This window comes from Carcharodon carcharias, chromosome 3, assembly GCF_017639515.1.
Source record: "Carcharodon carcharias isolate sCarCar2 chromosome 3, sCarCar2.pri, whole genome shotgun sequence".
NCBI classification, from domain to species: Eukaryota; Metazoa; Chordata; class Chondrichthyes; order Lamniformes; family Lamnidae; genus Carcharodon; species Carcharodon carcharias.
In genome coordinates, this window is record NC_054469.1 from 170,939,203 (window position 1) to 170,966,724 (window position 27,522).

The following is a 27,522-nucleotide window of genomic DNA, read 5'->3' on the forward strand; positions in this document are numbered from 1 at the left end:
ACTACAGAAAATTTTTGCAATTCCAAATGACCGTTAAGATTAATTTTCATACCTTGGCAAAATGGGGTTTAATGGTCATAACGTACTTATGAACGTCCAGACGCTGAATGTATTTAAGAAGGAAATAAATTTCTAGATTCTAAAGACATCAAGGGATATGGGGAGAGAGCAGGAGTATGGCATTGAGATAGATGATCATGTAGATCATATTGAATGGCAGAGCAGGCTTGAAGGGCCGAATGACCTACTCCTGCTTCTATTTTTCTATGTCCTATGTTCCTGTGACACACGCTAAGGTTACATTCTGCTATTTGTTTAAACATTACATTCTATGTTTTTGACATATTTCACCTTTTACGGAAATATTTGCATATAGAGAATCATAGTCGTAATGGCACAGGAAGAGAACACTGAGTCAATTCTGGCTCTCAGGAGGCCAATCCAATCCATTCCATTCCCCTGCCCTATCCCTGTAGGTCTATTTCGCTCAAGTGCCCATGAAATTTTTTTTTAAAATCATTCATCATCTCCAATCCCCATCCTCATAAGCAGTGAGTTCCACGTCATAACCACTCGCCATGTAAAAAAGTTCTTTGTCATATTCCCCCTCCACCTCTTGCCCAAAATCTTAAATCTGTGTCCCCCTAGCCCATGTACCATCAGCTAATGGGAACAGCTTTCCTTTGTCTACCTTTTGTAAACCTACCATAATCTTGTACACCTCTATCAATTCTCCCCTCAACTTCCTTTGCCCCAAGAAGAACAATACAGCTTCTCCAATCTAACCTTTGTAGCTAAAAACCCTCATTCCTTGAATCATCTGGTAAATCTCCTCTGCGCTCTCTCAAGGACCCTCTCAGGTTTGTCAGGTTTCTTTGTAGTTCCTGTTTAATGAACATCTCACTGGTGTGGAATAATCTATAAATGTCATCAAATAGGCAAGATTTTAAATATATATGGAGTGTATTTATTCTCTTGATTTTTTTGATTGTGGATAACCATTACCATTCCATGTTTCTATCAAAATACCTAGCAATAGATCCACTTAAAATCTAAAATATAATGTTTTAATTTCCATGACAAATTCTGAGCCAGGTGTGTACTTTATTAAAGGTTCTTCATTTACCATTTCGCTTCACAATATGCACTTTTTAAAAGGTAATATAGGACCACATTGAATTTTCAATTGCAACAATTTTTGTCCTCTAGTGCATTAAAGGGAAAACTTAAAAAAACACACAAATCTCTTTCTACACTACCACTTCTTGGCTTTAAATTCTGTTTTCAAGCAGTGATACTCCCTGTTTTAGATTATTTATTATCAATGTACAGTTAATATGATAATTGTGGAAAAAGATGTACAAAAGCTTCCTGTCTATTATGAACCTGCTCTAATCTATTCAATATTAGAAGTGCAAACTATTCCAAATTTAAAGCTTATATTGAAACATATTTGTTTTTATCATATTGTTTTGTTTCCAAGAGCTAATATTTTAATACCCTAGTGAATAAGAGGTATTATCATTCATCCACTGAGACATTCATTTGATTACTGAGTAATATGACTTTGACTAGATGATTTCTCCATTCTTTCCAAGTAACATCTTGTTACAAATTCGGTTGTCGCAAGTACCTACTCAGCTTCAATGGTACAGTTTGCTCTCATAAGGGATCTGAGCATCTTAATCTTACGGAAGTTGATTCATAATGTCCTAAATCATCATGGCTATAGGCACACTCCAGAGGATAGAATCGTGATTTGAACTGGACATTTATATTTCTTGCATGGGCTCAACTTCAATTTCTTTAAGGCAGACCAAAGACTCATTTGAATCAATAATCTAATTATGTCACAAAAGCGTTGTTATGGCAAGAGTTCACATAATTCAATCTGCACACTTTACCTTCATGTAAGCAATACAAAATAAATAATGCTACCCTGCAACAGTAGCTTAGTTTACTTAAGTAGGTTGGCTTCTAACTATCCTCCAGTATTTGTACTTGCTTTACCTCAATGAAATCCCTGTTTTCCTTCAACAAATTTGATTGTCTTCCTGTTTCAAAAAGCCTCCCTGCCACCCTCTGTCCCAGTTTCTGTCTTATTTCTTGTTGTTCATTTGCTGAAGAGTAGTTATAAGACTTTGAAACAATGGTTTTGAGATTTTTTTTGACAATGTAAACTATTTTTTATTTAAAGTGCCTTTTTAGCATATGAACCAGCTTTTGCCCAGATATTTTAAAGCTTATGAAAATACATTTATCTTAAAAAATGAGCATTTTTTTCTATCCCTTCTGATACGTGAAATTTATGGCTGTTTGTATATAATTGAAACACAAAAGTAGCATTTCTTTTTATGCAACAACTATTGTATATTAAAAAAAATAGAAAAAATGCTAATTATTTCCTGCTGTTTTTCTGACCTTGAGAAGGTGGAGATTAACCAGCAGTTGTCAACCTGGAGAGGAATAAAGTGCCCAAGAAGCCACTAAGTTGTATTAGAATATGCCTGTTTAGAGTAATAAGTTTTATGACCTTTTACAGTTCAGGGCATATTATTGTTAAATGTAATAATAGAACAATACATTTTGCATTCAGTGGATCAATACTTCTGCCTTTATGAAAAAGTGCATCATCTGACTCACTTTGAGCAGAGCCAGGGGAGATCTTGATAATATATGGTAAAGAAACGAGCCCATTCATCAAATGTTTTATCCTGTTAAAGAGATTTTAAGATGGCATTCTGACACTTTGTTGCTGTCAATTGTGAGGATTTAGTTTAGTTGACTTAGTAGCCCACTTTACTAATTGGCCACAATTGCTAAAAGCCATGCTACTTTCATTAGTAACTGAATCACAGTCAACCAGATGAGATATATATGGGAGCCCCAGTAAAACTGGACATTGACACTGCACAAGCGCATTTAGTAGCAAATACAGATAAAAGAAAGGCTATTTGTTTATCATAACTCATCAATTAGATAAACTTAAGATCCTTTTACACAGAATCTGAATATCTCTTAAATATTTCCATAATTTTTGTTTCTGCTACCTAACATTGAAGTTTATTCCAAGTATTTGGCATTTTCAGTGTCAGGAATGACTTCCTGTCATCAGTCTTAAACTTATCTTTTACCAGTTTGGATTTGGATTATTTTGGATACCATTATGAAATTTACTTCTTATCACTTGTTTTCAAGGCTGAAAAGCCTTAGATTATCTGGTTCTTTGACAGAAACCTCTGTAGTAGTATTGCATTTGATCTAATTTGTTGAGGGTTTGTTATAATCAGATTTGTCTACTAGGAAGTAATTTCAGTAGCAAATATGTAGCATAAACTATTTGTCATTTGGCTGTTGCTGCAGTAGATCTGTAATTATATAAGGAATTGTTGTACATAAAACCATAGGCAAAGTTGGGTGGAATATCAGTGTAGATATTCCCAAAATTGAAAAGAGGTGGGTTTACACCAATCTTCTCTGCTGTACGTTCTTGATATATTGATGTGGGAGAGCGCCACAAAGTACTGAGCAGCAGTCGTTATGCTTCCTGAAGTCTTAACTGTTGATTGGCAAAGCTGTAGGGAGAGTAAAAGCAGGGAATTTAAATTGGACCCTTAAAAAGATAAATAAATTATGTTGCATGGTTGGAAAGATTTTGGAAAATAAAAATTGTCTGTGGAGAAGATTTTAAGTAAACTGCAAGGCTGGGTGTTGTGAATTCAAAATGTTTTAAAGGTTTTATGGGCATGAGTTTCTGCTAGGTTGTGCTGTCTTTTTCAGCGCAATTTGCTCAAGCTCAACCAAGCTCGTGCAAAAAATCATGGAATTTTAAGCTCTCATTATGTTTAGTGAAAATCATTTGAGCTAAGACCATCGCACAAAAAGCCAGACTTGCCCAGAAAATGACCATGACCGTCAGTATGAGTTTTTACTAAGTTACTAATTTTTATTAATCCTATCAAGGATGTTCTGAAAATTGAACTTTTTATTTAGGCGCAAGGACATCAATGGGCATGTTTTAAAGCTTTTAATTTTAAAAAAATTCTGCAAATCTGACTGCAGTGCACCAATGCAACTAGTAAGTGGCTCTGCATAGCTTTTGATAGTCATTTTCAATTGTTTAAGATCGTTGCTCACAGGTGGTCACTGATTAAAAATCATTAATTACTTTGATAAATACATTTTAAGCTGTATTAATAAAGTTGCTTTTCTTAAGTATACTTAAGTATACTCTTAAGTATATCACAAATATTTTCTAAATGCAAAACCTTTCAAAAAATTATGTTCTAAAGTATGCTGCCTGATTGCATTGGTTTATGGAAGAGTTTTTTGTTTGTAATATGCAAATTATTTCGAACAGCAACTTTGGGGGAAAAACGTTTTTCAATGCTGTTGCATTTTTTGCACCCAGATCACCAATTGCACCAAAAGTGAAACTTTTGCCCTGTTTATATATCTCCCCGTTATAAATTTCACAATACCTAATTTTGGTAAGGAGAATAACTGAATAAGATTTCAGTGAAAGGCAGATGTGATGGTATTGGATATATTTCAAATAGTTCAGCAGTGAGATTATCGCTAAGGTTATCGATTATTTAATCTTTTTATTGGCAAATACAACCCCAACTGAAATACTTCAGTTTACATGTAAATCCAACTGAAGAGCTAATTAACTGCCTGTATTAGTACTGTCTGTTTAGCATCTCATTGCATGTTTGAGTGCTTGAAACAGAAGACATTTTCTCTCCTACTTAAATAAGTAAGAAAGAACCTGCATTCACACAGTGCTTTTTGTGACCTGCAGGCACCCTAAAGTGCTTCACAACCAATGAAGTCAATGTTCAATTGTAGACCAACATGTCTTTAAATTTGCTGACTACAAAGTTCCTCAAGCAGCAACGAGATAAATGACCAGATAAGCTATTTTAATGATGATGCTGAAGGATACATATTGAATATTAGTCAGAACTCTCGGAGAAGTCACCTGTTCCTCTTTAGATAGTGCCATGGGGTCTGTTTTGTCCACCTGAGAAGGCAGACAGGGCTTTGGCTTAACCTCTTATCTGAAGAACACTTAATAGTTAGATACTGTTTCAGTGCTGCACTGAAGTGTCAGTTTTAGATAATGCTTTCACATTTCTGAGTCTAACTGGTAGCTATTTTTTCCAACATTTTGTTTCAAGTATTGCTGAATGAAGTTAATTTTCTTAGAGAACCATTTGTGCAACATTAAGTGCAACTGCTGCCATCATAATATATGGAGACCCCATTTTTGGAGTGATTTTTCAAGGCTTCTTAATGTTGACACATATACACCAAAGTCTATGGTAGTAGTTGCTGCATCTTAATTGCTATATTACAGTACCTTTAACATTGCTCAAACCTAATTGAAATTTAAAAATAGAGGCATAGCTCTGTCTTCCAAAGAATTATAACACTTTATACTTCCTTGTTGTACAATCATCTTGCTGGAAATTTTGATTAAGTCATGGTAAGATAAACTCAAAGAAGTATTTTATAGAAGATAGGCCAAGAATCAAGTTGACTATATTCAGATTGCTTCTGTTGGGGATTGTGTGCAAATGAAATGCAAATTGTCTAGATGCGAAAGATGTACAAAAATGGAATTGGGGGTGTTTAGTGGTTCAGAGCAGTAGGCTTACTGCTTTGTATGTTACAGAACCATATAATCAAATAAAATCACTGGTATTTGATGAGCTAACTCTTAGCCAATGAATCAGTAGAGTAAGGAGAAAATGGCCTGCTGGTTGGGATATTGCAGGTTGGGAGAAGCAGGGAAGAATATTAGCCAGTTCCTGCCCTTGGTTGCCATTTACAATATGCATTTGATTGTAGGTATATATGTAAGAAAGGAACAAGTCTCTCATCAGTCTTAGCGCACCATCAGTCTAGTCTCAACAATGAAGAATTGTCATTTGGGTGAGATATCAGAGGGCTGACGATACCTGCATAACCTTACCCTGCAGCACCTTCAGGATAAAATTAGGGGAGGAAACACTTTAAAGGAACAGACTACAGTCAAACCCACTTAAATTAAAAATTGATAAAATAATAAAATGCTTGAGAATAAAATTTTCATGCACAAATCCATTTTCTATCTTTTCTAGCACTTGCTGTCCATGTTAAATAAATAAAACATTTAAATAAGTTGCAAAAGTCTGGCTCTCTTCATTTAATTTGTTTGCTGCCTTGCTAAAGCCAGTTAGTGTATTAAGCACATTATACAAATGTTTTTATCTCAATGTGAAAGATCCCCAGTAACCAATTCAGTGATGGTTCAAAATCTTTCATTTGATAAAGTGCTAGGACTGGGGCATTTTTGGCAATCGATAAGCACATTTATTTAGATGTGAAAAACACCTCATCAGGTGTTAATGGTCAAGCTTTGTAATGTTTATAGATCACTCAACAGTTTGTCTTTTAAATGATGTTAAAAACATGCTGCATTTGTAGATATGATTAATTTGTTCTTAAGTCCTATTTTAAAGATTTGTTGAGCTTTATTATATTGTATGGATCGTAATGCAGCACATTACAAATATGCTTGCAGCTATCAATAGCAACTGTGATATTTTTACAGAGCTGCAGTCCAGGTAATATTACGTTGGCAAATTCTAGCTAAACTTGAATGTAGCTATTAAAACTGTTTAAAAAAAGAATGCTTGGCAAATATTAGGCCAAATAGTTTTGTACATATAACAATGAGTTCATGATTTATGATGTTATTAATGTGTAAATTGGTTAGCAAGTTAAAGCAAAGAAAAGATGCACTGTGGGCTGCAAATCTCCATAAACACACATGCGGCAGCTTGGTCTCAACCACACCCCCAATATTAGTTAGAACTTGATGGATTTTCATATTAATTGGCTATTAAACTCACCACAGAATGTTAAGGCTCATCATTAACAACATAAGTACCTATTTAATTACTTGATAGTTAATAAAGCAATTCCACTTAATTTCTTGGCCCAGAAGGTTTAAACTGTTGAGTCTCTTCCTACATGTAGTAAATTGTCTGTAAAGTTTTTTTAAAAAATATATATATTTTTACATTTTTTGTTTATCAATCCTTTTATTCCTGTGTCTCTTAATCAAACCCTTTTCCCCTCCCTTTATTTCTCTTTCTTTACCCACTTTTAAATCACCCTCCTTCTCCATTCTTTTCTTTCTCAATTCTTAAATGTCACTGGTTAAGGTTTAGACCCATTGTTCTCCCTGTACTGTTCTCAACTTGCACTTCCAGCAAGGTATTGTGTAAATTATGCTTGAACTGAAGAGTACAGGAAAATATCTAATGTCACACATTATGAGAGTGCCACTCAGAATCACGAAATCACAGTGCAGAAGAGGTCCTTCGGCCCATCAAGTCTGCACCAACACGTGAAAAACACCTGATCTACCTACCTAATCCCATTTACCAGCACTTGGCCCATAGCTTTGAATGTTATGATGTGCCAAGTGCTCATCTAGGTACTTTTTAAAAGATGTGAGGTAACCCGCCTCCACCACCCTCCCATGTAGCGCGTTCCAGACAGTCACCACCCTCTGGGTAAAAAAGTTTTTCCTCACGTCCCCCCTAAACTTCCTGCTCTTCACCTTGAACTTGTGTCCCCTCGTGACTGACCTTCAACTAAGGGGAATAGCTGCTCCCTATCCACCCTGTCCATGCCCCTCATAACGTAGCAGGAGGGATACATGGAAACCTAGCAAAGAAGAGAATGCCCTGATTACAGAGACAGTGAGGGATAAGGCCATGATGAGAATTTTAACATCGTGGCTTTGCTGGACTGGAAATCAAGGTAGGTCAATGTAGCAATGGGTGAAAAGAAGTCAGCCTGAGTATGAAATGGTCAGCTTATATGTACTGGGGGTGGAAGTTGGGAGGGTGGCCAGGAGAGCGTTGACATGCACACAAACTTCACATCAGCTGTTAGGTTTCAGGAATGAATTCCCTAACAGGTAATTCCCTTCCATAGCTGAAGAATACTGCAGCTCCAACCACTAGAGGTACTCACCAAATCCATCTGGAGGATGCAATTGAGCAATTTTGTGGATTAATATTATGCACTACGGTGATTCCACTAATCAACTTGAGTTGGTCAAAGGTTTCAGGTATAATTACAATTCCTCCTAGCAACAGTTTTTTGACTCAGCACTTTGAATCGTCCACTCCAGCAAGATTTGGCCCATTATTGCATTGTGTACCCCATAAAATAGGAGTATGTGTTAGAAGATTAAAATTCAAATGGCCTTTAAACAGTTTGGCTAGATAGGAAACCTATCCAAATTTAAAATGTATTGGTAAAAATCCTTGCTTTCCTGTTGCATTTAGAATTAATTCAAATCCTGGTTCGGGGCACCCATTTCTAAGGTACAGTCACTTCTGGTCCAGAACTATTTTTGAGGTGAGGTCAGGTGGAAGGGAGTAATACTGTTAATGCTGAAGGTAAGAATATACAAAACCAGCTTATTGAATATTAGATGTGAAAGAGGAGACACTTGTATGAGATAGAACTCATCAGACCAGGAGCTGTCAGTTGACCCATCACTAACTGTGTCCAAACGTGTCGAGTTAGCAGTACAGATAGTGGGGATGGGATGGTTCAGTTGGCTAGATGGCTAGAGTGCGATGCAGAATGATGCCAATAGCGGAGGTTCAATCCCCATGGTAGTTCATGGAGGTCTGTCTCCTCGCTTTTCCCAATGCTTGCAGGGCGGTCCCCTTCAAAAAACCAACTCTCTCTAAAGGTGTCCGTGATCCTTTGTGGACTCTGGATAATTACAATATCAAAATTACCTTAGCAATAAGCTGAGTTATATTGTCAGTTCAATTGCTTTGAAATGCCCAGAATTAATACTGATGTCAGTGCTCTGGATGGGCCCACCTAGAATACAACATACAATTTTGCTGTGACATAAGAGAGCTGCCCTGCCCTGAGAGATTATGCAGGAAAAGCAATGCTGGCAAATGATTATGCAAAGCATCCTAAGATAATTAGATGTGTAAGTATCGGTGGATCGATGTAGTGTGAATAGCTGTTTTGCTTTCTTGGGTTTAGGTAGAATGTGGAAGCATGAGGGCATTCAAGACGCCAGCAAAGTGAAAAGATATTTTCCTGGAGTTGGTATTGAAAGTAGTTTAAAGATATTCTTGTCTGTTGCTGCTTCTAAATCCCATTTATTTTGACAAGTCTGGGAGAAAAAGAAAAACTGCTAGGCAACATAAGCAGAAATAGTGCAGGATTTTATAAACACACAATAAAGATGAAACAAAGTCAAAGAAAGGATAGGATAGAACCAGTTAGAAGTGAAAATGAAAATAATTTTATGGAGAATGAAGGAATGGTGACAGTACCAATTAGTTTGCCTCACTTTTCATAGAAGAGTGTGCTAGTGGCAATGAAAAGGTGCAAGGAGAGAAGGTGGGACAATTATACAGGATAATTGCTGATTTTAAAAAAAGTAGCATGAAATTTGAGTGGAAAAGGCTTTTGACAGTGTGCATCCCAGAACATGAAGGGACACCAGACAGGAAGGGGTAGTGGCTCTGTCCAATGCCTTTTAGTCATCTTGAAATGTAAAAGTTGTGCCAGAAGACTGGAGGGTTGTCAACAATGTTCCCTCTCAATTTTCTTTGCACTGGGCAGGCTGCAAATGAGTACTTTTTTTTTGTCCATGGGCAGTTTACATTTTAAATGTCATGACTTACATTGTGCTTGAAATTTGTCCTGACAAACTGACAGTTATAAGCGCCCTGTTTATTTCAATGTATGGTAAATGTGGAAAGTTGGTTACCAATGCAGCACCTGTATTTAAAAAGGGAAAAGGTGATAAGCCTGGTAACTGTAGACCAGTAAGTCTAACATTGCTAGTAGGTTGGTTTTCAGAGGCCAAAGGAAATACATGGTTCAACTAAGAGCACCCAGCTAAGATTTGTAAAGGACAAATTATGTCCGATAAAATGTATTAAGAGTTCCTTGAGACAAAAAAAAACTAATTTGATTGATAAAAGAAGTGCAGTGGCTGTTGCGCTTATAAATTTTCAAAAGGTGTTTGGATATGCTAGAAAGGAGACCCACTAATATAAGTAAATCATTAAAGGGAATGTAGCAGAATGGTTAGGAAGTTGGTCAAAGGACAGAAAACAGTAACACTTAATGTTTTCAGTCTGGAGGAAGGTAGACATTTGTGTTCCCAAGAATCAGAGTTGGAACTAATGCTGTTTTCAATATGTGTGCATGTATTTAAACAAATGATTGGAACATACACATGGGATTACAGTAGAAGCTTAAGTATCAATGAAACTTCTAAAAAGTATTGTTTCAATGATGATTTTCTATCATAATGGAAAAATTTGACATTCAACAAATATAAAACTGGTTTTACAGGAAGGTGACCAACTCTCAGGGGGTAAAATTAAGGGATAATTTGGCATTTGTGACTGTAGGAGTGGGGATTTGCTACCAAGACTGTTTGGGAGGGTGGGGTGGTGTAGTTATGATGGGGAGCGGCGAGTGGAAATGGGAGGGCAGGGGTGTACTGCACATGTGCAAGAATCACAGACCTGAAATACAGGACAGAGGCCATCCTGGCAGCAAACACGCTGGGGCACTGGCAAACAGCTTCAGATACGGTCCTGTAAACTCTAGGACAATTGGTCGCCCTGTTTACAGGGGACAGTGAGGTTGCTTGGTAGTAATTATGAGGTCAGTACTCAGTTAAAAACCCAGTTACACCATTCAAAAAGGTCTCACTTTTTCAAGGATTTTTGCAGTGAGACTAATGAAATAAAAGGACAAGTTCTTGTCAACTGAGTGATTTCTACTTGATTGCATTCGGGGTTGAGTGGGGGTGGGGGGATCTTGAACAGCATACTCTATGGAGAAACGTAGAATCACTATCAACAACTTCTGGATTTCTGCATTTAATTGCCCATATGCAGACTTCAAAAGTTGCTGTCAGTTTTGGAGGAGTCATAATGGTGAATGCTGAGAGCTTTGTCGTCATTACTAGATGGGCCAACCCAGTTTTGGGTACCTTAATTTAGAAAGGATGCTAACACCATGAAGAGAGTCAAGAAGAAATTCACTGAGATGATACCAAGGATATGAAAGATAAAATAAATTAAGAAACCTGTTTGGGTTTTGTTGAAGTAAATCATAAAAGCATTGTTTTCACTTGTTGGCTAGTGAGTAAATCAACTATAAATTTAAAGTCATCATCAAAAATAGGGATTGAAAAGCGTAGATTCACCAGATGATGTTAGAAATAGAAAACTAATAATTGAGAAATATATTAATAATGAGATGGTAGGACTGTTTCCACCAGAGCAGGGAAGACTAAGGAGATTTAACAGATTTTTTTTAATATGAAGAATTTTGGAAGTGAAAATGTAAAAATATTTTCTCTGATTTGTGAGTGAGGAGAACTTTTTAAATATAGAGAGTTGTTTGAGAATAGAATGCTTTTCCACAGAGAGTAATTAAAACAGAAATCATTGCATCTTTAAATGAAAATTTGGGCAGATAGTTCAAATTGATAATGTTACAGAGGCTTTGTAGAAGAAGGCAGGAGCAGTGGCATTTGTTAAAGGTAGGAGCAAGTCAATGGCTTAGTGCCAAACGTCCAAAATAAAGTATAAACAAAAGATCTCTCCAAGACTGCAAAATACTGGAGCCTCTTGCTTGACATCATCCAATATTTATTTAAAAACAGCAACCTCTTAAAGGGCTGCACCTACACTTCACAGAATCTATTTTGCATGGCATTATAAAACAATGTGCAACCTGACTCACTGTAAGTAACGCCGTGAGGGAATATTCTGATATTATTAAAAGCAGTAGATGTAGTGTTTACTTCTGCTCTGTGGTGCTGAAATTTCTACATCATTTCAAACAAAAAAAAACAATGTATCATGAGGCAGGGGTGTTTGTTCATGTAGTGCCGCATCTAGCAATGGTTGATACCATTGAAGAATGCCACATATGGTTTATGCCTGCCCCCAGGTAATCACCCTAGTCTGCATAAAGAAGTGGCACTAAGCAAACAAATTTCTCCCCCAGGAACTTTTTCAAATGCAGTAAGCTAAAGAACTGAAGTGTCCAACATTGACCATGGGTTTCTATTCCCCAGTACATGAGCAATGTGGATTCATGGTGTAAGGCCTGTGGAGAGGTTGAGCTTCCTTCAGAACTGCAGGATCTGGAAGATTCCATTCACCACCACCAAGGTTTATATGAACAAATAACATTGGCGTACTCGGAGGTAAGTGATTTACTTTGGAGCGAATGGCAAGGTGTTAGGGAAATAGGACCAGCTATGTCAAATTTAATGGAGGGTTCTATAGTAGATATGCTGAAGTTCCAAGACCAACTCATTTGCATACACCAGAATATAAAAAAAACTAGTGGAAAGGCACATAACCAATCAGGACACAAAGAAAGCATGGAACTTGTGACATTTTCCTTTAAGACCCACTTTATGCATGTTTAAAATTTGAAGTATCAAACCAACATTTTTACGTACATTCGGCACACCATATTTAAGAAAATACAGTACTGGAAGTTTTTAATTTTTAATGTAACTCATTCTGTTGCCATAAAAATGTATTCACATATACGGAAAAGGTAACAGAGGTGAGCAATTTAAAAATTACCATTAAACACTAGAAATCTGACCTTGGTTTTAGCTGGACTTAAAATTTTAGATGTAAATTTACAGGCTACTCATAACTGACATTGCCCTGGATTTTACATGGGTGACTGAGCTTTATTATTGCAAGACAGAGCTTTTGCAGAGGTTCTGCTAAATTGCTTTATAAAGGAACCTGGGCATAGCGTAAAAACACTTATGTGCAAATTTACATAGCCTTCTATGTTAAAGATCAGCGTTATGCCATACTTAGGCTGTTGTCTTTGCAAAGGTTTAGAGGAAATTCAAAGCATTCCCCTGTGAAATCTGTGGTGGTTTTAAATTAAGAATCCTTTGAGACTTCCAAAACAGTATTTGGTTGGAACTGATTGTTTTTGAATTTTTTTTGTCAAATTATAATCTTTGTCATAGTTCTTTTATGTTGGAAAAGATAACATTTAATGAGTGAATTTAATCTCTAGATTTCAGTAAACTCGATTTGTGGAAAAACGAATACAATTTGTGCATAGATTTTTTTATCAAGCTTCTTACAAAGTGTGGGATCTTCAAAAAAAGAGTCTACCAAAAACCTAATTTCCCATAACTAGCACTTTTGGAAAGGCTGGCATGCTTATAATCACTTTAAAAAAAAACTTTTTTTTAACCTCTTCTGAAAACAGTAACTCTTGATTTGTTGTGATTTCATGAGTTTGAACAGGCATGAGTGACCACTCTTAATAAGTAAACATTAAAAAAGTTACTAGCTGATTTGATTTTGAGGATATCACAGTAAAGCTGAATCCTGTTCTTGACTAATGTGTACATTTGTGCACCTTCCAACAGGGACCAGTAGAAAGTGGTCAATAGCAAGAAGTTTGGCTGATTTTTATTAAATCTTATTTAATCCAGGGACATGAGGCAATTGGAGCAATCTATTTCTGCTCTCCTTACAAACCAGAAGTTTAGTTTGGAATATTTGGAGTCCATATTATTTATACAATTCAGAGATAGAATGCCCAAAATCATCATCTCCAGATAGCATCCTTCATTATTTAAGGATCGTGAACCATGGCTCAAACCGTGATTTTACTATGGGACAGGAAGAGAAGCCAGGCCCCCAAATCTACCACAGCTGGGAAGGGGATTGAACCCTGAGCTGCTGGCGTAATTCTGAACCATACAAGCCAACTGAGCTAACCGATCCCGCCACCAACCTCCCCCCCACCACCTCTCCTTCCCCGCCCCAGTGCATTTTATTAGATCGATTAATGTGTGGTCAGTTTTCCACTTAACAGATACACACGCTTTGTGTAGCTTTCACGTATTCTGTTAACAGAGGATTGTTTTTGTAGGAATAGCTACTGTTAAAGGATAAAAATGGCTTAGTTTTGAGGGAGTAAAATTTTTGCAATTCTGTCACGAATAAAATAGTACTAATTAAAATGTTCTTTTAGTGTCTGATGTTTCCCTATATGAAAGCAAAGTACTGGATGCTGGAAATCTAAAATAAAAACAGATAATGCTTGAAAGTACTCAGCAGGTCAGGTAGCATCTATGGAAAGAGAAACATAGGTCAGTGACTTGAAATGTTCACTTTCATTCAAAGACCATCGGCCTGAAACAATGGCCTGGATTTTGTGAGGGTGGGAGTAGGCATGGTTAATGACAAAATATCAGGGTTTCCCATTCTTGAACTCTGATACTGATTACAACTTTGGAATATAGCACATGCACAAATTAGCGCAGAAATCCAGAAGTTGCAGTCTGTACTCAGTTCTCCCCTACAGGCTGCCCCCACCCTCCCCGTTATGACTATCATTGAAATGAGGAGGAACTTTGACTTTCCTGCTCCCACATCGCTGTTGGAAACCCCATAAAAAGTTAAACTTGCTCAGTCAGGTGTAACTGGGTTTCTAATGGTAGTGTGATCAATAACATTTAATTAATAGAACTGGCAGTGAAAAAGTAATTTTATACTTGTGGAGTGCTGTCAAATGATTAATTTTTAAACTATTTTTTGAAATAGTTTTTAATTTTTTAAAATTAATATTCTAATACCCTAATGTAAACTTGGATAACAGTGTAAAGGGGAGAGAAGATGAAGGGTTTCTGAATTGTGTTCAGGAGAATTTTCTTTATATTTCCAGTCCAATGAGGAAGGAGGCATTGTTTGATTTGGTTCTGGAGAATGAGGTTGTCAGTAAGGGAATCTTCAGGGAACAGTGATCATGATATCGTAAGGATTAGGTTAGCCATGTAAAAGGACAAGGAGCAAGCTAAGCTAAAAATCCTAAATTAAAGGAGGCAATTTGTGAAGTGAGAATGGATCTTTCCTAGGTAAATTGGAACCAAAGAGTGGCAGGGAAAACTAATGGAACAGTGAGCTGCATTTAAAACTGAGATAGTTCAGCTACAGTCTTTGCAAGTTTTGCATCATCTGCAAATTTTAAAATTGTGCCCTGCCTACCCAGTCTAGATCATTAACATATATCAAGAAAAGCAGTGGCCCTTGTACCAACCCTTGGGAAACTCCATCTTCCTCCTGTCCAAAAAGTAACCATTCATCACTACTCTCTGTTTCCTGTCACTCAGCCAACTTCATATCACAGAATCACAGAATTTCAATGGCTCAGGAGGAGGCCATTTGACGCATCGTGTCTGCACTGGCTCTCCAAATGAACGTTATAACCTAGTGCCATTTCCCTGCCTTTTCCCCGTATCCCTGCACATTGTTTCTATTCAAATAGTCATCTAATGCCCTCTTGAATGCCTTGATTGAACCTGCCTCCATCACACTTCCAGGTATTGCATTCCAGACCCGAACCACTCGTTGTGTGAAAAAGTTTTTTCTCACGCCACATTGCCCCTCTTGCAAATTACTTTAAATCTGTGCCCTGTCATCCTTGATCCTTTTATGAACAGGAGCAGTTTCTCCCTATCTACTCTGTCCAGCCCCCTCATGATTTTGAACATCTCTATCAATTCTCCTCAGCCTTTTTTTACCCCAAGGAGAACAGTCCCAACCTCTCCACTCTATCTTTGTAACTGAAGTTTCTCATCCCTGGAACCATTCTTGGAGACCTCTTCTGTACTCTCTGCAATGTGTTCACATCCTTCCTATAATGTGGCACCCATAACTGTGCACAATACTCCAGCTGAGGTTTAACGAGTGTCTTATATAAATGCAGCATAACCTCCTTGCTCTTGTACTCTATGCCCCTATTAATAAAGCCCAGGATACTATATCAAAAACAGAATTACCTGGAAAAACTCAGCAGGTCTGGCAGCATCGGCGGAGAAGAAAAGAGTTGACGTTTCGAGTCCTCATGACCCTTCGACAGAACTTGAGTTCGAGTCCAGGAAATCGAACTCAAGTTCTGTCGAAGGGTCATGAGGACTCGAAACGTCAACTCTTTTCTTCTCCGCCGATGCTGCCAGACCTGCTGAGTTTTTCCAGGTAATTCTGTTTTTGTTTTGGATTTCCAGCATCCGCAGTTTTTTTGTTTTTACCAGGATACTATATCCTTTATTAACTGCTCTCTCCACCTGTCTTGCCACCTTCAATGATCTATGTACATATAAGCCCAAGTCTTTCTGCTGCTGCACCCCCTTCAGAATTTCACCACTTATTTTATATTGTCTGTCCATGTTGCTCCTACCAAAATACATGACCTCACACTTCTCTGCATTGAACTTTATCTGCCTCCTATCTGTCCACTCCACCAACTTGTCTATGTCCTTTTGAAGTCCTACACTGTCCTCCTCACAGTTTACAACACTCCCAAACTTTGTAACATCTGCAAACTTTGAAATTGTCTCCTGCACACCAAGATCTAGATCATTAATATATATCAGGAAAAGCAAAGGTCCCAATGCTGACCCCTGGGGAAACTCAACTATAAACTTTCCTCTAGCCCGAAAAATATCCATTGACCAATACTCTCTGCTTCCTATTTTTCAGCCAATTTTGTATCCACGTTGTTACTGGCCCTTTTAATTCACGAACAATAACTCAAGTCTGTTGTGTGGCACTGTTTCAAATGCCTTTTGAAAGTCCATGTATACCACATCAACAGCATTATTCTTATCAGTCATCTCTGTTACCCTTCAAAAAACTCCAGCAAGTTAGTTAAACACAATTTCCCCTTTCGAAAACCATGCTGGCTCTTCCTTATCAATCCATATTTTTCCATGTGACTACTAATTTTATCCCGAATAATTGTTTCTAGAATCTTGCCCACCACTGAACTTAAACTGACTAGTCTGTAGTTGCTGGGTTTATCCTTACAATCTTTTTTGAACAAGGACGTAATGTTTGCAATTCTCCAGTCCTTTGGCAGCTGCCCTGAGTTTAGAGAAGACTTAAAAGTTATGGCCAGTGCCTGCAATTTCTACTCTCACTTCCTTCAATATCCCTGGTTGCATCTTGTCCAGTCCCGGTGCCTTGTCAACTTTAAGTTCCAACAGTGTATTCAACACTTCCTCCTTATCAATTTTGAACCCATCTAGTAGCTGCCCCTTTCCATTTTATTCCATGGACTTCAATTTTGCAACTATGTGGCTTTTCATGAAATGCCTTTTGGAATTCCAGATACAGCATATTAACTGCAATATCTTCATCAACCATCTCCATTACCTCACCAAAATACTTAATCAAGTTTGTTAAATATGATTTGTCTTTAACAAGTCCATGCTGGTTTTCTATCAGGCAGGGAAGCCAAAGCCAGGCACCCCCTGGATAATGAGAGAGCTAGAGAGTAAGGTGAAGCAGAAAAAGGGAGTGTATGACAGATGTCAGGTTCATAATACAAGTGAGAACTAGGCTGTAGAAAGTTGAGTGAGAGTGGAAAAGGAAATCAGAGAGACCAAGAGAGAGTATAAGAGACTGGTAGCTAACATAAAAGTGAATACAGAAGTTTTCTAACAGCAAATAAAGAGTAAAAAGGGCAATGAGAGGAGGGTCGGGGCCAATTAGAGACCAAAAAGGGGATCTGCGCTTGTAGGTAGAGGGCATGATGATGGTGCTGAATGAGTACTTTGCATCTGTCTTTACCAAGGCAGAAGACCCTGCCACAGTCATAGTGAAAGACCAGATAGTTGAGACTTTGGATGGGCTAAGCAATGATGATGAGGAGGTACTAGAAAGGCTGTCTGTACTTAAAGTTGATAAGCCACCAGGACCATATATGATGCATCCAAGAATGCTGAGTGAAGTAAGGGTGCAAATTACAGAGATACTGACTGTAATCTCCCAATCCTCCTCAGATGAGGGGATAGGTGCCAGAGGACTAGAGAGTTGCAAGTGTTTCTTACACCTTTAGTGAAAAATCGATGCAACGATAAGCCGCGCAACTACAAGCGGTGGGAAAGCTTTTAGAGATGATAATCCAAGACAAAATTAGCAGTCACTCGGGCAAGCTTAGATTAATGAAAGAAAACCATCATCGACCTGTTAAAGGCAAATCATATTTAACTAACTTGATTAAGTTTTTTGATGAGGTAATGGAGAGGGTTGATGAAGATATTGCAGTTGATATGTGGTATCTGGACTTCCAAAAGGCATTTCACAAAGGGCCACATAATTGCAAAATTGAAGCCCATGGAATAAAAGGGAATGGGATGGAAATGAAATTGGTCGAGTTCCAGGAAACAGTAGTGATGAATGGCTGTTTTTGGACTGGAGGAAGATGGAGCTTCCCAAGGGTTGGTACAAGTGCACTGTTTTTCTTGATATATGTTAATGATCTAGACCTGAGTCTGCAGGGCACAATTTTAAAATATGCAGATGACACAAAACTTGCAAATATTGTGAGCTGTAAGGAGGATAGTGTTAAACTTCAAGAGGACAGAGGCGGGCAGGTGCAACGGGTGGGCATTTGGTAGTTGAAATTCAATGCAGAGAAATGTAAAGTGGTGCATTTTGGTAGGAAGATCTTGAAGAGGCAATATAAAATAAAGGATACATTCTAAAGTGGATAGAGAAACAGGGAGACCCGGAGTTATACGTTCAGAAATTCTTGGAAGATGGAAGGCAGGTTGAGAAAATGGTTAAGGCTACAACCCTGGGCTATATAAATAGAGGCATAGAGTACAAAAGTAAAGAAGTTATGATAAACCTTTATAAAACACTGGCTTGGCCTCAACTGGAGTAGTGTGTCCATGTCTGGGCACTGCACTTCAGCTAGGATGTGAACCCTTGTGGGTGTAGAAAAGATTTACAAGAATGATTCCAGGGATGAGGGACATCAATAATGTGAATAGATTATGGAAGCTGGTGTTTTCTCCTTCAAGAAGTGATGGTTGAGAGGATATTTGATAGAAGTATTCAAAATCATCAGGGATCTAGGCAGATTAAATAGAGAGAAGCTGTTCTATTGGTAGAAGAGTCGAGAACCAGAGGGGTCAGATTTAAGGGGAATGGCAAAAGCAATAATGGTGACACGAGAAAAGTCTTTTTTTTTACGCAGCAAGTGATTTGGAACTGGAATGCACTGCCTGAGAGTGTGATGGGGGCAGATACAAATGTGGTTTTCAAAAGGGAATTAGACAAGCAAAATTTGCGGGGTTACAGGCAAAGTTCAGGGGAGTAGGATTAGCTGAGTTGCTCTTGCAGAGAGTACGTATGGACTCAGTGAGATGAATGGTCTCCATCTGAGCAGTGGCCATTCTATGATTTAAGCATCTACCTTCACTAGTGTATGTCCCAATCTTTAATTTGCCCTATGTAAAAAAAAAATGCAAAACCAATTTTACTTCACTGATTTTTGTTTCCTGGTTGGAAAAACCCTTGAAAGTGATTGACTTTTTTCGGCATTATCACATCAGTCCAGCTCCACACTGGGAATTCTCCTGTAAAGAACACTGCAATCAGGTGCTGAACCACACGTTGTGGTAGAAGTGAAATTCTTATCAGATAGATTGTTAGATCTGCCAGCAAGGCTTGCTTCAAGGTCAGTGGTGAGCGCCTTTTCTTCACCACTGACTGCAAACTCTGAGCCATTGTTATTTTCTCTGCTCAGATGCTGCCTTACCTGTTGAGCATTTCCAACATTTTCTGCTTTTATTCCAGATTTCTCCTTGTAATACATAATGCTACCACTCTGCAACCACCATCTATCCCTCCGCTGTACTGCCAAACATTCCTCCAGCTGTACAATGAAAATCCAAAGTCATCAACTCTGTATCCTCACCATTGACGCCACCCACTGTCATATGGTGAACCAGACTGTTCATGACCATGGTGTCTTTGGTAGAAGGCACTAAAAGCTTTCCAATAATAGTAGGAAATGAGGGGGCATACGGAAGGAACTTTAACAATCAATATCACTAGAGAAAAAAATAGCAGGCAAAATAATGAAACAAAAGATTGTCAAGTGCCCCACGACTTGATGGCCTGCATCTTAAGGCCTTAAAAGAAGAGAGAAACCCAGAAATTATAGGCCAGTTTGGCTAACATCTGTCATTGGGAAAACACTGTAATTCCTGCCACCAACCGGAAAGGTGTCTGGAATGGAACAGTTTCACATGTGCACTTGGCCTGCACTTGCATGTGCAAATGTTCTTGACACCTTTCCAGTTGGGGGTAGCAGGAGTTACGGTGATTTTGAAATATTTAAGAGGGGGTTACTTGTGCAGCTGTCTTTAGATGCAGTGTCACCTTTCCTGCTTTATTAAAAAGGCTGAGTTTATTTAAACAAGTGAATAAGTCTGACAAGTGCAGGGATTTCCTACACAGCCTAGCTAGCTCAGTTGATTGATTGTAGGTCTCTTAATTTCAGGGTCATTTTTGAGCCCCAGGATGGGGTGATGCTTTTTTCTTAAACATTGTAAAGAATTTTTTATTTTTCTTAAATTTTTAACAGGTTGTTGGGGAAAGAATATCAACATGTCACTCCCAGGCATCATGTGTTCACTACTGTAAGACTGAAAAACAATATTTCTTTATTTAACTTGCAAGCCTTTACCTTTAATAAAACTCTCCATCGTAAATAAAGCATAAATAAACGGTTACAATTTTTCCCATTAACTAATTTTGTTGTACATAGTTGTAAGACAGCGCCTTGCAAAAAAAATTTAAGCAACAGAAAGCAGAGCTTCACTTAAAAGCATCTCTCACTTTTAACAGTCACAAGTTGACACTGACTACATCTGTGCAAGTGCAGGAAATGCTCCTCCTAGTGTTGTGGTACAAATAAACAGCCTTGGGGAAAATGCTGGAATCCATTGTTAAGGAACTAGTAACAGGACATTTAGAAAATCACAATACAATCAAGGAGGATCAACATGGTTTTATGAAACTGAAATAGCATCTGAAAAATTTATTAGAGATTTCTGAGGATGTAACAAACAGGATGGAAAAGGGGGAAACTAATAGATATAGTGTATTTGGATTTCCAAAAGACATTTGATAAGGTGCCACATTAAAGGTTACTACACAAGATCTTGGGGGTAATACATTAATATTGGCCAACTAGCAGAAAACAGAGTTGGGATAATTGGGGTTTTTTCGGGTTAGCAAACTCTAATAACTACAGCTGGCCAGATGGATCAGAACTGGGGCCTCAACTCAAATGCAGTCTGTATTTGTGACATTAATGGAGGGAGGCAGTATATTATAGCCAATTTTGCTTATTATGCAAACATGGGTGGGAAAACAAGTTGTAACAATGTCACAAAGTATCTGCAAAGGGATGTAGGTAGGCTAGCTAAGTGGGCAAGAATTTGACAGATGTTTAATGTGGTAAAATGTCAGATTGCCTCATTTCCCTGCTCTATTCCATAGCCCTGCAATTTTCTTCCCCTCAAGTGTCTATCCAGTTTCCTTTTGGAATCACTAATTATTTCATTAACACTCACTGTGTAAAAAAATTCTTCCTTATATCTCTCCCATATCTCTTGTTCAAAATCTTAAACCTGTGTCCAAATATTAGTTAATGAGAACAGCTTTCCTTTGTCTAACATAGCTAAATTGCCATAATCTTTTACACCACTATCAAACATCCCCTTAACCTCACTAAGATAAAAGCAAAATACTGCGGCCGCTGGGAATATGAAATAAAAACAGAAAATGCTGGAAAAACTCAGCAGGTCTGGCAGCAACCGTGGAGAGGGAAACAGAGTTAATGTTTCAAGTCCGTATGACTCTTCTTCAGAGTCATGTGGACTCAATGTTAACTCTGTTTTCCTCTCCACAGATGCTGTCAGACCTGCTGAATTTTTCCAGCATTTTCTGTTTTTATCTCCCCTTAACCTTCTTTGCTCCAAGGAGGACAATCCCAGCTTCTCTACCCTAACATTATAGCTAAATTCCCCCATCCAGGAACTATTCTGGTGAACCTTCTCTGCACCCTCTCAAGGACATTCTTCCTAAAATCTGGTGAGCAAAGCTAGACGCAGTACTCTAGTTGTGGCTTATAAGCTATGTTTATAAGCTTCGGTTTGTCTTCCCTAGTTTTGCACTCAATAACTCTATTTATGAAACCTGAGATCCAGTATGCTTTGCTAACCACTCTCTCAAAATGTCCTGTCACCTTCAAAGATCAATGCAGATGAATCCCTAGGCCCCTCTGCTCATACACATTCTTTAGAACTGTGGCAATAAGAATATATTGCCTCTCCCTATCCCTTCTGTGAAAATGCATCACCTCATACTTCTCTGTATTAAATTCCATCTACCACATTTCTGCCCATTCTGCTAGCCAATTGATGGCCTATTGCAGCCACTTAGTCTCATCATCACTGTTTGCCATACCTCCAAGTTTGGTATATTTGTCAAATTTTGAAACTTTGTATTCCAATATTCAAGTCCACTTACATATGTCAAAAAAAATGGTGGTCCTCACACTGACCCTTGGGGAATACCACTGTCTACCATCCTTCAATCTGAAGAACAATCATTTCCCACGACTTGCTGTTTTCAGTACTTGAGCTTTTTTTAAATCCAACTCAATGACCCTTTCATTCTATGAGCCTCAGTTTTGTTAACCAGTCTTTTATATGGCACTTTGTCAAATGCCACTGCAAACATTCCCACATGGCTGTGTGTGCTTACAGCTCACCAATCTGTATTTACATACCTGCATTCTAAACTTGTCTTATATTCCTTATAGCCCTCCTTCGTCTGCTCTTATGTAATATGATACCGCTTCCTTCTCCAGTACAATCGAGCTCCTCTCACTGCTTTATACACCTTACTCTTTTCTACTTCAATATAATGGTGACCACCTTCCAATTTAGTATAGACCCTCCCCAATCATTAGTAAACCTCCACTCGAGGACATTGGTCCTAGTCCTGTTTAGATTGTCCCAGTCCTGTTTAGGTGCAACCCACCCCTTTGCCCCAAGACACTCTAGCCCTCCCTCTTGCACCATGCTTCAAGCCACATACTGATCCTCCCTCTCTTCCTATTTCTACTGTCACTAGCGCATTGCACTGAGTGTAATCTAGAGATAACTACCTTTTAAGGTCCTACTTTTTAACTTCCTTCCTAGCTAATCTGACCGAGAACCTCAATACCTCTTCCATGTCACTGGTACTGATGTGTAGCAGAACTTCTGGATCACTACCTTCCCCCTGCAGGATATTCTGAACCCTCTCCATGATGTCCTTTACCCTGCCTCCAGGGAGGCAATACACCTTTTGAAATTCATGATGGTTACAAAAACACCTGTCTAACCTCTTAGCCATGGAATCTCCTGTAATGACCTCATTTCAAAGCTTTGCTGTTTTCCTAGTGTGCAGCCCTTGCTGATTGGCACTATGGTCAGGACTGCACTCCTCCGAGGTGTCATCATGACCAGCAGTCTCCAATGCTGAGTACTGGTTTGAGAGTGGTACACACCATGCGATTCCTGTGCTTCATGTCTCTTCCTGCTCACATGAATGGCCATCCATCTCCTATCCTGAGCACACACTGCCTGTGAGCTGGCCACTTCGCGTACAATCCAACAAACTCTCAGCTGCGCTGATGCTCTTCAGTGACTCCAGCTGCCCCTCAAGATCAAAGTCTGAGCTCAGCTCAAGTAACTGGTGACACTTACTATACACAAGGCCATCCAAGGCACGTGAAATGTCCTGAAGTTTCCACATGGAATTGCAGGCAGCAAGTCTCAGTTGTCCATCCATGATCCAAAGAAAAGAAAAATCTCTATTCTCTCTTTTAGAGTATAACTGGTACCTTGTTTAAACTATTAATTTTAATTAATGTCTCTAGATGTCAGCTTTCAGGTCTTGCTTTCAGCTTCCAGCTTTCTTATCAACTCTTGTTTTTTTTAAATGACACCACTTTCCTCACTGCGCAAAATTGTGCAGAAGCAGTATCTTGTAGAACTGGCCTCCATACTTGCTAGGAAGAATTGAAAAGCGAAATATTATTTAAGTGGAGAGAAACTAGAGAATACTGCAGTACATATGGATTTGGGCTCCTTTGTACATGGAAAGACAAAAAGCTAGCATGCAGGTACAGCAAGTAATTAGGAAACTGAAATGTTAGCCTTTATTGTCAAGGGGGATGGAGTATAAAAGTAGAGAAGGCTTGTTACAACTGTATAGGGCATTGGTGAGACCACACCTGGAAGTACTGCACACAGTTTTAGTCATCTTATTTCAGGCATGATATACTTGCATGGGGACAGTTCAGAGAAGGTTTACTTGGTTGATTCTGGGGTGAAGGTGTTGTCTTTTGAGGAAAAGTTTAGCAGGTTGGGCAAATACTCATTGGTGTCGAGAAGACTGGGATTTGACATTATCGAAACATTCTGAAAGTTTCTGAGGGAACTTGGCAGGATAGATGCTGAAATAGAGTTTCCCCTCATAGGAAATCTAGAACTAAGGAGCATCTAGAACAGGTTGCCCATTTAAGACAGTGATGAAAAGGATTTTCTTCTGAGGTTCGTGAATCTTCCCATTTCACGGAGAGTTGTGAGAACTGAATTGTTGAATATTCTCAAGGCTGAGATGGACAGATTCTTGAACTATAGTGGGATCAAAGATTGAGGTACAGGCAGGAAAGTGGAGTTGAGGACAATATCAGATCAACCATGATCTTATTGAGTGTCTCTGCTGCTTTAAGACCCAACTTAAAACCCAACTGTTTGACTAAGTTTTAGCCTCATCTAATCTAATCCTTCTAGCACTTGAAATCCTTTTTGGGACTACCTTAGTCGGAACAGTGCTGCACAATAGTTTATGAATGCATTTATAAATTTGTTTCCAGAACAATACCTTAAAGCAAGACAAGGATAAATTTGGGAAATTTTGCTGAAAATGTAATTATTGATTCCCTTATAACCTGTTAGTAAAGGCATTGCCTGGTGTAGCGTGAGAAATGCAGACCAGAAAATCTGAAATTGGACTCCTGGATTGCGTTGGGTTAGTCAGTCTTTGCCAGGGCACATCAACTGAACAGTAGAAAAAAATTCAGCCAAACACCTGTGCTATCTAGTGGCTTCTGCTGGAACACATGCCTTATAGACATTGAATCAAACTCAATTGTGATATCCTCCACAAAAGATTTGCGTTTATATAGTGCCTTTCATGACCAATGGCTGTCCCAAAATGCTTTGCAGCCAATGAAGTACTTTTGAAACATAGTCACAGTTATAATGTGAAAAACATACCAGCCAATTTGTGCACAGCAAGTACCCTCAAACTTAAATCTGCTGTTGCTGTTGACTGAGGGATAAATATTGGTCAGGATTTGGTGATAACCCCTCCTTCTCATTTCTAAAATAGTACCATGGGATCTTTTGTCTACCTGAGAGGACAGACGGTGCCTCACTTTAAGTACTCACCTGAAAGGTGACTCTTCTGGCAATGCAGCCCTCCCTCAGTACTGCACTAGAGTGTCAACCTTGGATTTTTGTACTCAGGCCCTGGTGTGGGTTTTGAACCCACAACTCTTTGACTTAGAGATGATAGTGCTACCAACCAAGCCCGTGGCTGATGCAGTCCAAATGTTTTCTAGTATTTACTGCTGTGGTTCATGAATGAAGAATGATGCCACTGTAGAACTGTATCCTGCCTTCAGAAGAGGAAGGGAAATGCACATACTGTTAGGTTTCACTTTAGATTATATTTTTATTTTTAAAATATCCCTAGTTTAATTTTTAGTTCATATTCATGATGTTTTAACTTGTGCAGGTGAGTCAAGATGGGAAAGCTCTGCTGGATAAACTCCAGCGACCCCTGACCCCTGGCAGTGCAGACTCATTAATGGCAACAGCCAATTATTCAAAGGCTGTTCATCATGTCTTGGATATTATTCATGAAGTCCTCCATCATCAGCGACAGCTTGAGAACATCTGGCAGCATCGAAAGGTTCGACTTCACCAGCGGCTTCAGCTTTGCGTTTTTCAACAGGATGTGCACCAGGTGGGTGCAAAGGTTTTGCTGCTCTTGATGTAAAATGAAAGCAATGGAATGCTTGTTATGAAACGTCAAGGATTACCTGTTTTTTCTTAGTCCATTGTGATTTTTTTTCCATATGTTATATTTTCAGTAATTTCTAAAGGAAAGTCTGTGGATGATTAACAAGAAATTGTTTGTATGTTGGTGTCTTGTTAGGACTGCTGGTAAAATAGTGATGCAAAACGGAATTTTTAAACAGGTTATTTTACTTTGGAATGTCTCTTTTCTATTTGTTGAAAGCTGATACCTCAACGTTTGAAATTATCGCCAGAGTTACTGATTTAAAGTGTATGACTTAAAGGATATGGTAGCATAGTGGTTACGTTACTGGACTGGTAATCCAGAGGTCTAGGCTAATGGCCAAGCCACATGAGCTCAACTTCCACCATGGCACTTGAGGAATTCAAATTTAGTTAATTAAATAAATGTGGAATGAAAAGCTAGCCTCAATACTGATTTTTTTCTTTTATCCTCTCATGGGATGCGGGTGTCGCTGCTGGGCTAGCATTTATCACCCCCATCCTTAATTGCCCTTGAGAAGGTGGTGGTGAGCTGCCTTCTTGAACCGCTGCAATCCATATGGTGTAGGTACACCCACAGTGCTGTTAGGGAGGGAATTCCATGATTTTGACCCAGCGACAGTGAAGGAATGGCGATGTATTTCCAAGTCAGGATGGTGAGTGACTTGGAAGGGAAGTTCCAGGTAGTGGCATTCCCATGCATCTGCTGCCCTTGTCCTTCTAGATATTAGTGATCAAGGGTTTGGAAGGTGCTGTCTAAAAAGGATTGGTGAGTTCCTGCAGTGCACCTTGTAGATGTACACACTGCTACTACTGTGTGTCAGTAGCGGAGGGAGTGAATGGTTGTGGATGGGTTGCCAATCCAGCTGGCTGCTTTGCCCTGGATGGTGTCACACTCCTGACTAGTGACTTGTAGCTGGTGGACAGGCTTTGGGGAGTCAGGATTCCTAGCCTCTGACCTGCTCTTGTAGCCACAGTATTTATATGGCTAGTCCAGTTCAGTTTCTGGCCAATGGGGGAATTCAGCGACGCTAATGCTGTTGAATGTCAGTGGTTAGATTCTCTCTTGTTGGAGATGGTCATTGCCTGACACTTGTATGCTGCGAATGTTACTTGTCACTTAGAACCATAAAAAAATTACAGCACAGAAGGAAGCCATTTGGACCATCTTGTCCATGCCAGCCCGAGGACACCCTGGTGCCCTTTCTAATCCCACCTTTCTGCACCTGGCCCATAGCCCTGCAGCTTACAGCATTTAAGGTGCAGATCCAGGTACTTTTTAAAAGTGTTGAGTTTCTGCCTCTACCACCAACTTGGGCAGCGAATTACAGACACCCACTACCCTCTGCGTAAAAAAGTTCTTCCTCATGCCCTCCCCCCCATACCTTATGCCACTTACCTTGAATCTATGTCGCCTGGTTCTAGAATTCTCGAAGGGAAAC

General features: G+C 38.8%; 1 protein-coding gene across 9 annotated transcripts in view; it reads left to right on the forward strand.

The window, feature by feature from the left end:
* The window catches only part of LOC121275778 (triple functional domain protein-like), a 650,960-nt gene that overhangs the window by 263,058 nt on the left and 360,380 nt on the right, over positions 1-27,522 (forward strand). For 7 of the 9 annotated variants that reach the window (XR_005942563.1, XM_041183384.1, XM_041183386.1 and 4 more), the window contains 2 exons: positions 12,155-12,286; positions 25,794-26,024. The exons of 1 other annotated variant lie outside the window; for it this stretch is intronic. Coding sequence is in view for 7 of the 8 variants with exons in the window: in XM_041183384.1 (XP_041039318.1) it covers positions 12,155-12,286; positions 25,794-26,024 (363 nt within the window). In the remaining variant the exon portion in view is untranslated. The remainder of the gene's footprint in view (positions 1-12,154; positions 12,287-25,793; positions 26,025-27,522) is intronic. One more of the 9 variants, XM_041183389.1, reaches the window with a different exon arrangement.